Genomic DNA, 14,413 nt, shown 5'->3' on the forward strand with positions numbered 1-14,413 from the left:
GGAAGAAGGCTGGCATGTCCTGAGAGTGGACAAATGGTTCCAGTGTGAGTGAACCCAGTACATCCCAAAGTACCCCCAGATAAACAATATGCTGTGCTTTTTAAGAAGGGTTTTCCTCCTCTTGGTTTTACTGATGCCTTTTAGCTGTGTTTTCACTGTAGAGCCCACAGCTTATGTGGACGTTTCTGTATTAGCTTAAATAAAATTACTTGTCTCCTATTAGCAGTGTAGCCACAACAGTGAATATATCTTGCAGTCCTTTCTGTAACTGGGGAAGAAAAATAGGCCTGCCACAGGACATCTGCATAATGAAATTTTCAATTTGGAACTTTTGGAATTTTTTTCCTCTTAGGCATTTTTAAAAATAGTTTCCATTAAAGCGTGACTTTGGAGAAGATAATAGGAAAACTAAACAAAATTAAACATCAAGTCCAAGAAAAATAATCCTGAAAATAGTGTCAGGCCTGAAATTTTTGTCCTTAATGTGTGAGTTTTTTTCTGGTCACGGTCTATTACAAAGAGTTTAGTTAAAGCTAAATACAGGGAAAATTAACAAAAAAATAATGTGGACATGTTAGGAAGACTTCCCTGTGAAGGCAGCTTAAAGGCATAATAACTAGATGGCAAATACTAGTTTGGATTTAAGAGGTATGAAAAATTGAGTGAGTTAGTCCTTTTGACATTAGCACACCAGAATAGCAAAATGACTCATTATTAAAATAGTTGATCATTAAAACTAATACTTATTAAAGAATAGAGAATTTCTCATTTACTTCTTCCCTGCTGTGTAGGAGCTTTTCCAGCCACTAAGTGGAAAGAAACTAGAAGAGTCTTGGAAAGCAGCTGCCTTCGGGAGTTATTCTTAGGATTATAACTAGTTCTTCTCCTGCTTTTGCTAATTGCTACCACATGGAGCAGTGAAGCTTTAGCAAAATGTTGACTCAGTACAAGTACCAAAATAGAAAACCAAAATGACTATTGTCACGCTTAGGCATGAAAGTCTTAGCAGTTATGGACAAGAAAATAATTACTTTTTAACCTTTATTTAGACTATATTTTAGTTTCTTGTCCCTTCATGCATATATTCCTTTCCTAGTTACTCTTTCATCAGAATATGTAAATAGTAAAGTACATAACCTACTGTTATTTATTGTTGACATTTAAACTGTCACTGGATTTTTAAAGTCCATATTTTCCTCCACAAATAAGTGTTTTCTTATGGTACACTGAGATCAGTTTGTCATAGTTCATTTTCATTAAGCTTGAAAGATCTCCCTTGAGAGAGAAGGTGATAGCAATTTTGTTCTTGATGTGGTGCAGCTAATTGTAGTTCCTGCTGGCCACAAAATCACAGGATTTTATAAAACTGCCAATGCGTGCCCTTACCTTGTACTCTGATATCTCTAGTTCAGTCAGGATTTGCAGTTCCTGACTGGTTTATGCCTTTGCTAATCATGTGATGGAAGTCTCTTGGTCTTCTCTGCCTAAATTATTTGCCATTTTGTTCTAAGTCCAAATATTAGTGTTCAATATGGGAAAGATTGGGTATGGAAAAAATTCCTATTCTATGAACCAAATTTCTAAGTTTGAAGTTCTATTAACCTCTGTTATTCTTGTGCCTTGCTCTGCTAGGAGAAGAATGAGTGGTTGATACCCAGAGATCAGTATAAGTTCCATCAGCTTAGCCTAGCTACTGTATTCTTTAAAAACTCTGTTGCATATGAGTGCATGGCAAGTTCATACAGATTCTCTCTGCAACCTTTCCAAATCCTAATTCGGCAAGGGCATAGCAAAGCTCATGATTCCTTTATCTAAGGTCCTCTACATTTGAAGAGGAAAGAGTTGGCTTCTTGTTTCATATTACTGCTTTATCAAAGTGAAGTGCAGGTTTTCAACGCTGGCAATAAAAAGTTAATGTGCAGGTAGATAAATGCACACGCAATGTGGACTTCTGAGTAGACAGAAATAGTGAAGTTTGATTCTTGGTTGATTCTTTTACTTTCTAAGTAGAATACTGAATAAAAAGTCTCATGATTTAAATGACAGGTGGTTAAATTACTAAACTTTTTTAGTGCTGGGATCTTGTCAGATCTCAGCATTCTCTTACATATCAGAGTTCATTGCATGTGTCTGAAATAAAGCAGCAGCTAAGACTTCTGAAACAGTTTAATTTGGTTAAAAAGCCAACCATGTTAAACAGCAAAATGCTGAAGTTAAAGACAAGATAACAAGGTAATAAATAGGTGCTGATAAGTTTGATACTTAGAAGAGGGTTACCCCACAAGATTCATAAGGCTAATTCTTTTCATTAGAGTGTGGGTGTGTCCAAGCCAAGTTCAAACACCAACCTGCACTAATAATGAGTAACAGTTAATGATGACTTCCGTTTATCTCTCAAATGGCCAGCAGTGGCTAATGGGTACTCCTGTGCAACTTCACAAGCCATTTTGCAGTGGATATGGGAATGAGCTCACAAGACCAACCCCTTTCCCCTCTTATACTAGAGGTACTAGAGGTAAGTGTGGTTTTGGGGAACAAGGGTGGGAGGTCATGAAAGTGATGTGGGCTTCTGAAATTTTTCACAAACCTCCATAAAGGCATGTATCTGGGGATGGGCAAAGATTCAGATGAATTCTTATTTTTTGCCCAAAGAGATTACCCAGTCCTAAACTGGCATGCTTTCCTTGAACTGGGAGTCAGAAATCCCTTTTCTCTTCTGTTTTTCTGCTGCAGAAATTCCCAACATTCCCATTATGTGGGCTCCAGAGAGGGGTAAGCAACATCTTCAATCCCACCCAATCATTTCCAAACTAATTCTTTGCTAGTATTTTTTTGCTTTTTTAATCATCATCAGAAACAATTTTTAGACACATTTTTCCCATTTGTTTGATTTTCTTGTGGATTCTCATATTTTTGTTTTATAGGAAGGTCCCATGGCCTCCCCAAGTGCTAGGGTCAGACTCATTTGCTGTTTCCATTTGTGTGCTATTCTCCTGTGGATTTTCATGGTTCACTCTGATCAAATGATATTACCAAAGGGTGAGCATCTAGACTCTTGGGACTGTTTCACTGATGGTATCCTGAGCTGTTGAAAAAGCACTGCCACCCTACTGCCCTGTCAGTCATTTGGCAGGCTTATGTTTTGCTCTTGCCAACAGTTGCATCTGATTGTTGGTGGGCTTTGGTCTTTTTCTGCCTTGTCTGGGGACTGCCTGGCATTCACTGCTGTCTTGTATTCTCTCCACCTGCTGGCTGTGTGGCATTGTCCTCCTGAAATCTTGGCCCTTTGCCTGTCTGGCATTGCCTCTTGACCAGCTAATTGCTTGACAGTGACTGCCTACTGCCCTGTCCATCTGTTGATTGGCATGTGTCGCCTCCTTATTGTCCTTTCAATCTGATTGTACATGGGCACTGGCCTCCTGCTGCCCTGTCTCCTGCTCCACGTGCCTGGCATTGCCTTCCTGCTAAGTGCATCTGCTGACTTTGTGGAATTGCTCTTCGGCTGCTTGGCACACCTGCTGAATGTTTGGTACTGCTTTAGCAACTTGCTGAATGGTTTGGCATTCTCCTCCTGCCTTTTCACCTGATCCTTGAATACAGTGTCCCCTTGCTGCTCTCTGAGTCTGCTTACTCACTGATACTTGCTCTTTTGCCGTCCTGTCCACTTGCTTTTATGCCTGGCATTTCCATCATATTGCCCTACCCATCTGCCTAGATTTTATTTCTAAATATGCACCAGTCTGAAAAGGTTAAGAAGAATTGTAAGGAATGGGAAAAAACTATTGTCTGGCTCCTTCATGGTCTGATTCAGTTTAACACACCAGCCAAAAACTGATCTCAGTACCAGCATTCAGCTTTTTTATAGAACTACTCGAAAACCCTTTCCCATCTTATGAAAAAAGAAACAACACCCAAGCCATACTGAATTGTATTTAGCCTTTGCTTCCATCACTTTATTTGATAGAAGTATGACTAAGTTGTATTGTATTAAGTATTAAATTCAATAGTAATTAAGTACTATAACCCTAATATTACCTGAGGTATCTCATAATCCATGGAAGGTAGGTAATAACAGGAGGGAAAAAACAATCTGTTGCTCAGGCTCAGAAAGATTAAGGTTTGAATGTAGAGCTGTGTTAATTAAACACAGTGGATCAAAGAAGCTAAATAAATTTTACAAGTCTCTTTATTTAAAACAGAGGGCTGCAGCTAATCTAAATAAACTGTACTGGATCAGTGCAGTATTACCAAACCAATATGTGTCCCAATTGCTGCTTCCTACTCTTTCTTGTACTGGGAGAATGGTCAATTGCTAGTTTACAGAAACCTTTTGTCACTCTTTCACAGATTAAGAGCAAGGACTTAACTACATCTGTACAGTCTATAGTAAGGGAATAAATCATTGTCACATCTTAGAATAAGAAGCAGGATTTCCTGCTCTTCTTTTAATTCAACCCATTTGACCTCTTTTCCTAGCTCTGCCACAGTTTTTAGCTTATTACCAGTGTTGTTGGGTTTGTGGTTTTGAAACAAGTAGCAACTAGGACCTGGAAAAAATATTCTGTCATAATGAATCCTGACATAATTTCATAGTAAATTCTTACTATATTTAAATAAATTGTATGTAATGTTCTTTTAACCTCAGCTTTTAATCTCTTCATATACATTATTACTGCTTTTGCTATCTTCAAAGGTACCTTAAATATGTGAAATTATGTCTAAGTGATGCCTTGTGAAGGCTGACCTAGAACAGAGGCTAGACAGAGTTAAAGTAGGCATTTAATAAAGGCCTCAATGGATACACCTTGCGCAACACAAGAGCCCAACCAGGGCTCACCCAAGATAAACCAAAATGGTCACAAAATGGATGACTGGTCATGAGGTCTCTCACTATTATAAGTTCTGGTCAATTAGCATATTGGAGTTAATTGTCCAGTTACAGCTTTAGGTTATGAAGTCACATCCGTCTTGTTTTTCTCTCTTCAGTCCACCATTGCTTATGTTCTTTGGCCTGAGATTTGGATCATGTGTCCTTGGTCCCCAGCTAGAGAAGGAATAGTTTTGTCTACCTACTCTGAGAAGAGAGCTTACTATTCCTTAATATGAAGCTCAGAACTAAACACTAAAGCAGCACAGAATACGAAAAATATAAAAGCTAAAACCTAAGGCATCATAAGCATAGAGGCAGGGCAGCATCCCTTGAGTCAGTAGCAACTTTCACCAGTGTGGGACCAGCTGTGGAATCAGAGAAAGACACTGTGAGAGAGCACCTTGTTCCCATGCCCCCAACATCAGCTTGCTGCTGGGGAGGATGGCTTCCAGGACAGTTGGCAATGTTCAGAGGAAGGGCTGGTAGGACCCTTCTCCCAGCTTTCACGTTAATGCCTAGAAACCAGTTAACTTGTGTTCTGCTCCAAGGAGCTGGAGATGTGAATGTCCACCTATATTTTAGTCCTTCACTGTCTCCTAGGCTCTCCTGTCTTCTCTCAGCCTTTTCAGCCCTCCTTTGCTTTTCCAAGCATATTTTTTTCACAACTTCATAAACTCTTAAAGATGTTTTAAGGCTGTCAGTCTCTCACTTCCCACCAGCTTCATGTTGTTGAAGGGTGTGGTGACAAGAACAGGTCTCAATGGCAAGTCTCTTTCTCCAACTTTAACTCCCAGCATTACTTCGATGCTTCCCTAGGCTGTTGTTTGAGAAGCATAGCAGGGGCTGGAAGGGAGGAGGAATATTCACTCCAGCACTATGGGGCTGCAGGATACTTCTAGAATTCACTTCTTATCTCAAGAAATATAAGTAATTTGTTAGTGTATAATTTCAGTTATTTTTAATATAGGGTTTTTAAAATTAATATTACCTCAAATGTGTGGGATTTTTTTTCAAATAATATTCAAGTTTCATGGATTTTGAATGCAGAAAAGCAGCAGAAGCTGGAGGAAAATAAACACTAAGCTTTTTCTTGAATGTATGGAATTTGCTTCCCTGAAAGTTATACTACGACAGAACTGATGCAGTGCTGTCTTAGGCAGCTTCACTGTAACATATCAAGTTAAATCAGTTTTCTGCCTGGTACAAATATTCAGTTCTAAAAGAATCTGTGATAAGTTGCAAGAATAAATTTTAGGTTTTGTCTTATAAATGAGTCAACATTTGGTTAAAGAAAAGTTTGCACACAAAGCAAGTAGTAACATTTTCACTGTTAAATCCCTGTAATAGTGATATACAACATTATTTTATCTTCTTTTTTTTTTTTAATTTTAATAGGGGTTTTGGGGAGGTTTTTTTCAGTCTTTTGTCCTAAGAGGGGTGGGAGGGTTGAAGGTATTCTTTAGCCTATCCTGTGCTGATTTTCTACCAAAAATTAGCTTCTAAAACAGTCATGAGCAGTATAAGTCTTTCCAACTCACAATTTCCCTTTCCAGAATAACTAAATTTCCTGTTATTAGCCTAATTTTCTCTGTTTTATTCCTTTTTTCAGACTCTTTTCCCTCCTTATTATCTATGATAAAAAACCCTGTTGCAGTTCTCACAGTCATTTCCTGAGCTAAAATATCTAAATCTTGCAAATTATGTATCAGAAGAGAGTGTTTGTTGTATATTCTCTTTACTTCAATGCACTTTTTAATTTCCATTTCTTTTTTTACAGTTCACTTTCTTTGTTCTTCTCTATTTTCTAAAGGTATTTTTTCTGATGATAGCAACATTGCAGTCTCTAAGCAACTAATTTCTTCACTTGTTTCTGGGAAGAAAATAAATTTCTAACACAGTTCTTTTGCACTGAAAAAGCTAGAGAGATATACGATTATTTTTCTACCTTGGGATTTCTTGAAGGTGTTTCACTCCCTTGATCCATTTAATCAATGCCTTCTCTTTCAGTTGACACTCTCCACTCTTAAAAATAATGTGTCTGACAGTGACTCGTATCAACTTCGAATTCAGATTTTATTATGGGCGTATGTTGCTTCTGGATTCAGATTGAAACATTTATTTGGTTAGTTTTAGACAAGAATGCTTTGAATGATACATGTTGTGCTGAAGAACATACATGCCTTTTCCTTCATGCTTGTCATCACTGCAAAGGCTTTTGATGTTACAATTAATTGATATAGACTAAGTTCCAGTGTCTCTCTGCTGTTACCTCTTAACTTAGTTGGCCAGTAGCTTTTGTTGGGAAAATGAGGAGATAATGTTGCATTTAGAGTATAAAAATTTGACAGCAGATCAATCCCTTGCTTCCCAGCTGTTCACTAGAGGTCAAGAGGGTGTAGGTACAGTCAGCTTACTCTCTTACTGCAACCAATTTGGCACTTTAAGTCTGATCACATTCAGTAAGAGCTTTCATGAGGACAGATTCACAGATACTGTAGTTCAGGAACACAGAATGTTATACTTTCTTTTTAGATTGCCTATAGTAAATGCACTAGATCTACAAAATGTAAGCGTACAGTGCTATGTACAACTCTTTACTCGTAATGTCCAAGGCAGGCAGAGGCACAGGTCTTACAGAGGCATCCCAGCTCTGATGAAGAAGAGAGGAGCAAGGCTGTTGACTTGTCTGCAGAATGGGATCATGTTCTCATCCTTTGCCTCTGAAAGAGGATTTCAAATACAAAATTGATACTTTGGGGAGAAGTGGAGATGATGTTGTAGTCAAATATCCTCTTGCTGCTGTCATAAATGTATGGGGGAGCTGTTTGTATATAAAGGCTGGGGTTTGCACCCCTAGCAGCAGGCCATCATGCCCACATTAATCCCTTCACCCCACATCTCACAGCATCTCTCCTGGCTTTAGGGCTTATTGCTACAGATGCATGTGCAGAGTAATGAATCGGTGTCTGTTGCAGAATTGTTCCCCCCATACATTTTGCTGCTGTTCTGCCCAGGCAGGTTTTAGATTCAGCCTGGAGAAGAGAAGGCTCCAGGGAGGCCCTATTGCATTCTTTCACGACTTAAAGGGGGACTACAAAAAAGATAGGACCAGACTTTTTAGCAGGGCCTGATGTGATAGGAGAAGGAGGAATGATTTTAAACTGAGAGGGGGTTGATTTAGATATTAGGAAGAAATTCCTTACTGTGGGGGTGGTGAGGCACTAGCACAGCTTGCACAGAGGAGCTATGGATGCCCCATCCCTGGAAATGTTCAAGGTCAGGTTCAATGGGGCTGTGAACAGCTTGATCTAGTTGAAGATATCCTTGCTTATTAAAGGGGAGATTGGACTTAAATGGTCTTTAAAAGATCCCTCCCAACTCAGACTATTCTGTGACTTGCTGGAGCTTCTTTCACTTCATTTGGGAGTTTAATGAAGTCAGATTTATGTAATTGCTTGGAAATTTTATCTGAGACAGCACCTAAGCTTTTGGTTGGTTCAACCTTTACTGCTCTCTTGGGACGTCATAGCAACAGTAATCAATCTTTTTCACCTTTATTGGTTGCTTTCAATAAATATTTGTACACCTTTATTAGGCTTCCTTCTTGTAATCTTTCTGCAGATAGACTGAGTAGTAAATAAGCTTTGTTTTGTGTAGTGTTGTAATCACATACATGACTCATTCCAGTGAACTAATAATCATCACATTCAAAATTTTGCAGATTCCAAAGCTGAATGGAATCTATACATTGCGCCTTTAATTTTGGTTGAATTTTTGGCCTACACCTCCTTTTTTAAGAGTGAAAAATTGTTGGGTTATTGTCACTTCCTACTATAGGCTGACCAGCTCTTCCTTTGAGATCAAATAACACTTAGGTGTCCAGTGGTATACAGAATTAATCCATGCACAGCACAGCTTAAAGCTATGGTGTCTTTCAAACTCTTTTACAATTCATCCATGTTTTACTGATTTCTGCTGGTCAACATTGGGCATTCCTGGAAAAAGAACAGAGAAGGGCACAAAATTCTTTTAGATGTGTTTGTCTCCTAGAGATCTTATTTCCTGCAGAATCTTAATGAGAAGCTGCTGTTAAATCATCATCATTCTTTGCAGGAAAGAGAGAGTAGAATTTTATCCTGACTTTAAGTTAACAAAGATGGATTTTTCCAGTCTAGCTAGAATGGTGGGATTTTCTCAATAGCTTTTACACTGTTTAGACAGTCTAATATTTTCCCTAGAAATATTTCATGTCTTTGTTTATTTTCATTTTTATATTTTCTTTTTAAAAATATTATTATTTAAGATGTAATTTGTTTTATCAGATAGTTGGGCAACTAACCTTGGGTGCATTTGATTTCTGAATTACAGTCTTGCATCACCCATATAATTTATACAGAAATACTGTCTGATTTTTCACTTAAGTAAGTCTGCCTAGAGGTGTGATGTTTGTAGTTGCTGTACACTTAGTGTGATCACATTTGCTGTGGTAGTGAGATGCTTAACATTCAGTGCAGGAGTCCTGGGTACATTTTGAGTACACAGAGCAAGAACTAACTTGTTCTCTGTGCCTATCCAAGAGTCTCTTTTGCCTTATTGTTTCCTAAAAGCTGCTGCCTTTTCTCGGTGATCCACTCACATACTGCTAGTGTAAAAATCAGTGTGCCAAAAAAGTCTGGACACAGGGAATTTTATTAAAAAGCCACAAGATTTTTCTGCGCGACATGGTCCACTGGTTCCAAGCACAGCAGAAAAGTATGTGAGAGGAGGTGCTTATATGCCATTAATATATCTATATTAATGAAAAAGTATGTATGGAATAGGAACCCTGAGGGTTTCAAAACTGAGTTCTGCAGCTGGGAACTCAACTGGCAGAACTTGTCTATACAGTGCAAAGTTGTAATAATGTAAGAGCATTGCTCAGTCACAGCTGAGTAGTGTCAGTAAATGATTCAACTGGTTTTGCCTACTGCATGAAAGATGTTTTAACATCTAAAACTGAAAAAAACAGTGTTTTGGAGATGTGCATAGTAAATATCTTAGGAACAGTGTAATATAATGTATTCTACACTAGGATTTTATATATGTATATATTGTTAACTATTACTATAAACTACTGTAAGCCATTAATTAAATAATAAAATTCCAGAGGAAAAGGTAAACTCGATATATTTAATATTCCTCACTCAGTATGAATCAGGAATTCTACTGTCTTCCACTTTCATGCTCTGTGCTACAGCAGTCTCAACAAAACAATTTTTATCTTCTGTTTGAGAAACCAGAATTGCTTCACTTGTTTATATGAGAATACTGGGGGTAAAAAATGTGATTTGTGCCAGCAGTTAAAATAGTCCTATATAGGAAATTATTTGACAGAATAAACAGTAGGTCACTTTGGCTTTCAAAATCTGTTTGTTTGTTCAGTTCTAATGAAAGTGTCATTTGCATGTGCCAAAAGTGATGACTGTTCAGACTCTGAACACATGAATTGTATCGCTGGATGTCACAAAAGAGTAATTTCTATGAATTTCTAGGTTATGGAAAAAGTTCTTTAAAGTAGCTGTTATTAGAGATGCTTTATCATTTACTTGGGGAGTAAGGATACTGTGTAAGAGAATCTTAAGAGAAAGTATTCTTTTGTAGTTCTTCTGTTGCTATGGTGTATTCCTGAAAAATTATTACTCCTTAGTCCACCCTTTGTAGTACAGAAGGTGTATTTTGGGAAGGGTTGTTTTTATTAAATTGTCAACACTGAAGATTTGAGATCTGAAAGTGTTTGGAGGAGCTACTTATCCTGTGGAAGAATTTGACTGAAGTTTCAGAAGTGCAAGTGTTTTGTATATCATATTTGTTCTCAGAAAACAGTAGCAAATGTTAGGAAACATTAGACGAGAAGAGTTTCAAATTTCAATTTCAGTAACCAGTGTGCTAGAGCTAAAACATTGCAAAATTATTTATTTATAGAAGTGAAATTGCTAGTTAAAACTTCTGGTTCTTATTCTCTTCTGGTTAATTGCTGAGTATACTTCCCCGAACCACAAATACACCCACTCTTCCCATATAGAAGAATCTAAGTTTGGCACTAGTTTTGAAATGAAGCTGACTGTAGCCTGACTCCACTTTGGTATAGATATATAGTCTAGAAGATAGTACACATAACCAGAAACACTGTCGAGGGTATATTTTTATGAGACAGTGCTCCCTAGCTGTTATTCTGTTAGTTAGAGCTCATTATGTTGTCACTTCAGTCATGTAGGATTCTTATTGGCATAGTGTAGATACCCATGATTATTTCTCTCATTTGTGCTGCATGAGTTTGTTTTCCAGAGAAAAAAAGTCAAAAAAATTTTGACTTCTCATGTTTTGTTCCTTTTCTTCAAATTTTAGAGGATTATTTAAAGGTTGGGCTGGATTTCCTATTTTATATTAATACAAAGCAGTTTGAAATAACTGAGGGGGAAATTAAAATAATAGTAATTATTAACAGATAACATTTTAACAGTGTTTTTGTAATAGCAGAATGGTTTTATTGTCTTTACCAGGATGCCTTCACCTATACTACTTTTGCTGGACAGAAAGGGATTTATTCTTGCACAAAGTGGAGTTGCAGTGGGAAGCACAGCAGCTTGCACACAGAAAGAGGACTGAAATAGGAGGCAGACACCTGGCCCTTCTTTGTACAAACTGCAGGGTTTTTTCCATCTGTTGTTTTACCCAGCTCCTCCTGACCTCCCCACCATTGCAAATACTCTGCCTTTTGACACTGGCCTAACTCACCCCTTTAGACAGCTGTAATGTACTGCATCTGCTGGGCTGTGTCCAACTCTGCCCAGCCTAAATGCATTCCTTACAGTGCAGGAAAGCATTTAGTGTCTTGTTTGTTTAGCAGCTACTAAAAATTATTGTTCTAGTGGGTTTATGACAATGTGTAGGGATAGACAGAATCATAAAATTAAGATCACTTTTTATGGTGTAGATACTTTATACACATTCAAGATCTTGAAACTTTGTTTAGCGATCAGGAATAAAAAAGTATTATTGCCACAATATATGTTAGAAGTGATATTTAGAAAATGTGCATGGTTGCATGCCCAGATACATCCATTTCATTAACAGTTCAATTACACAAATGAGCAAGCAAATTACTGATCTATGAAGTTTATATAAATCATATGCAATCAGGTTTAACTAAAATTTTAGATCTAGATCTGCGGAAGTGGAAGAATAATTTACAAATTCCACAAAGTTGTTTTTCCTAGTATATTAATTTAAATTTTCAGCTTCTCTGTAGTGTATAAATGTGAAGCATCTTCCCCCAAATGTTTTGCGAGCTATAAGTAAAAAAAGAAACTGAGTGTTATTAAGTAAATATTTTCATGAGTTTGATTTCAGTTGAAGAAAACAAGGACTTTTAAGGAAAGCTGCAATGAACGCTAAGATTTTTATTAACTAATATACAGTTTATTTGATGATGATGATAATAATAATTTGTTTACAAAAGTGATTATCACAGTGTCCAGCTATTGGGAATTAAATATATTCACAGCTTTGTCATGCATAAGTCATTGAGTGTTGTCAGAGGTACCTCTGTTTGGTACTTGCTTTTTGTGGTCATCTACACAGTGGAAGTGTTCTGATAGACTCGTTTGCTGATACTGGTTTATAAAGAAGGCAGACACTGAACTAGCTTCTGTCACTTGGGTCTCCTGCCACAGGCATTAGGCTGCAATAAATGGTAGGGTGGGTCCCAGTGGAAGGAGAGAGAGAATTCGGAGGAGGCAATTTGCAGGCAGAAGGAATCATGCATATGGGAAGAAGTAGAGAAAACAGAGTCTGTATTTAATCTAACAGTAGTTACTGCTGTGACATTTTTGTTCCTCGTACTGATAAATTTTGTAGGGTCATTCTGTGATGTTTAGGTTCTGTGTGGCAGCAGAATCACTGCAGATGTGTTGAGAGGGCAAGCAACATTCTTGTGCTGCAGAATTATTGTCAGTGTAAATGTGTTATTAGTGTGTGCGGATACGCTAGTTTGCAGAGTTCAGTTTTAGCTGGCTACGTTAATCAGGGATCCATTCAGCTTTGGCTGTTTGTAGATTTGATTTGGGAGAAGAAAAGGTAAAAGAAAATGGAATCGGGTCAGTTAGCAGAGAAGTATGTATCAAGCTTACCACTGGTAAGAGGGAAAGGCACTAGGATGAGCCACTCTAATAGGATTAGATGTGTTTTGTTTTCTTTAATGTAAAAACAAAATCTACAAAAGTCTGAGAGTGCTCTTAGTCTCTGTCTATGTGTAGACATAGCTGCATTTAACATCAAAAATTCCCAACGAGGACTCACCAGTCTCAGTAAGAGTTTCTTAAACTCATAGTAAAGTAAAATTGGCAAAGCTGGATGGTCACTGCATGAGGAAGAACAAACACATGCATCAGGGTCAGCACTGGCCCCAAGTCTGCCTAGTCACCACCAGTCATCCTGTGAGCCCAAACACAGGAACCCCTTTAGCCTTACTTTAGCATTATATTTTTATAAACCTACTTGATTTTGGTTGTTTTGCAGCACTAGCATATGTGATCAGTTTCATCCATTTGTTAAGATAACAATAATTAACCAAAGACATTTGATTTTGGAAAATATCAAAGACTGCAAATCCTGTCATGCCTTATCCATAAAAAAAGAGACAATATCACCGTTCAGGTTATTGGTGGCAAAGAACAGGAAGAATTCAAGGAAAGACAGCATAATGGTGAAACTGAGATGAGTTAAAATCCTTATCCAAAAAACTTTCCAATGTATTGAAAGAAACCAGCTGCTGAAACCTGTATTTCTTATTGTTCATGGAGAAGAAATAGATTAGTGGTTTTTTTGGTGAGAAGCTCTGATCACTCTAGCTCCATGTAAGCTCTATTTTCTCCCTGCAAAATAAGAGTAGGGAAGTAGACAATAACCTGAATTGGCTGATTTGTGAATAAAAATTACTGGCACGTGTTGTCTCCAGCAGAGGAATTCTGAATAACTTTGAAGAAGGCATCTCATCTCCAGGCTGAGATGCAATTTTTTTTTCCTAAAGTGCACATTTCTTACACAATTGGTTGACAGACATGACCAACCTTTTTGTTGCATATTTGACTGATCTATCTCTCTAGTTTTTCTCTCCTCTTGTGTGGTCTGCGAGCTCTGTTGCAGAGGTTATATAGGTATTTCTTTGGCAAAGCCCTTCCAAAATTTCAGCTTGTGGTGGAAAGCTCAAATAGGTAATTAAATCTCATTGATGCTAATGCTGTAATCTGTTAAACATAAATTATCTGCAAATTTCTCCATTAATTTGCATTTATAGCTCTATTATATACTATGCAGAGTCATAGATTTTAACTTGTTCAACAGAAATAATATTTTCCACAGAGGCTCTGTCATCTTAATTTAATTGAATTTATTATGATTTCTGAGTCTCATATTTGCATTTTAGTTGAAGAAGTAAAACTATATTATTCCCTAAAACCAGCTGCAGTCTATATGAAATGTCTCAGATCATTGCTTACTTGAGGT

The 14,413-nt window shown here is 37.5% G+C and overlaps 1 protein-coding gene across 21 annotated transcripts in view; it reads left to right on the forward strand.

The window, feature by feature from the left end:
* The window catches only part of GPHN (gephyrin), a 268,213-nt gene that overhangs the window by 148,361 nt on the left and 105,439 nt on the right, over positions 1-14,413 (forward strand). For 12 of the 21 annotated variants that reach the window (XM_039704734.1, XM_039704736.1, XM_039704738.1 and 9 more), the window contains exon 5: positions 2,734-2,772. The exons of 8 other annotated variants lie outside the window; for them this stretch is intronic. In XM_039704734.1, coding sequence (XP_039560668.1) covers positions 2,734-2,772 — 39 coding nt within the window. Of the gene's footprint in view, positions 1-2,443; positions 2,516-2,733; positions 2,773-14,413 lie in introns of those variants that run through there. One more of the 21 variants, XM_039704746.1, reaches the window with a different exon arrangement.

The sequence above is a fragment of the Passer montanus genome, unplaced genomic scaffold (genome assembly GCF_014805655.1).
Source record: "Passer montanus isolate IOZ18808 unplaced genomic scaffold, ASM1480565v1 scaffold18, whole genome shotgun sequence".
NCBI lineage: Eukaryota > Metazoa > Chordata > Aves > Passeriformes > Passeridae > Passer > Passer montanus.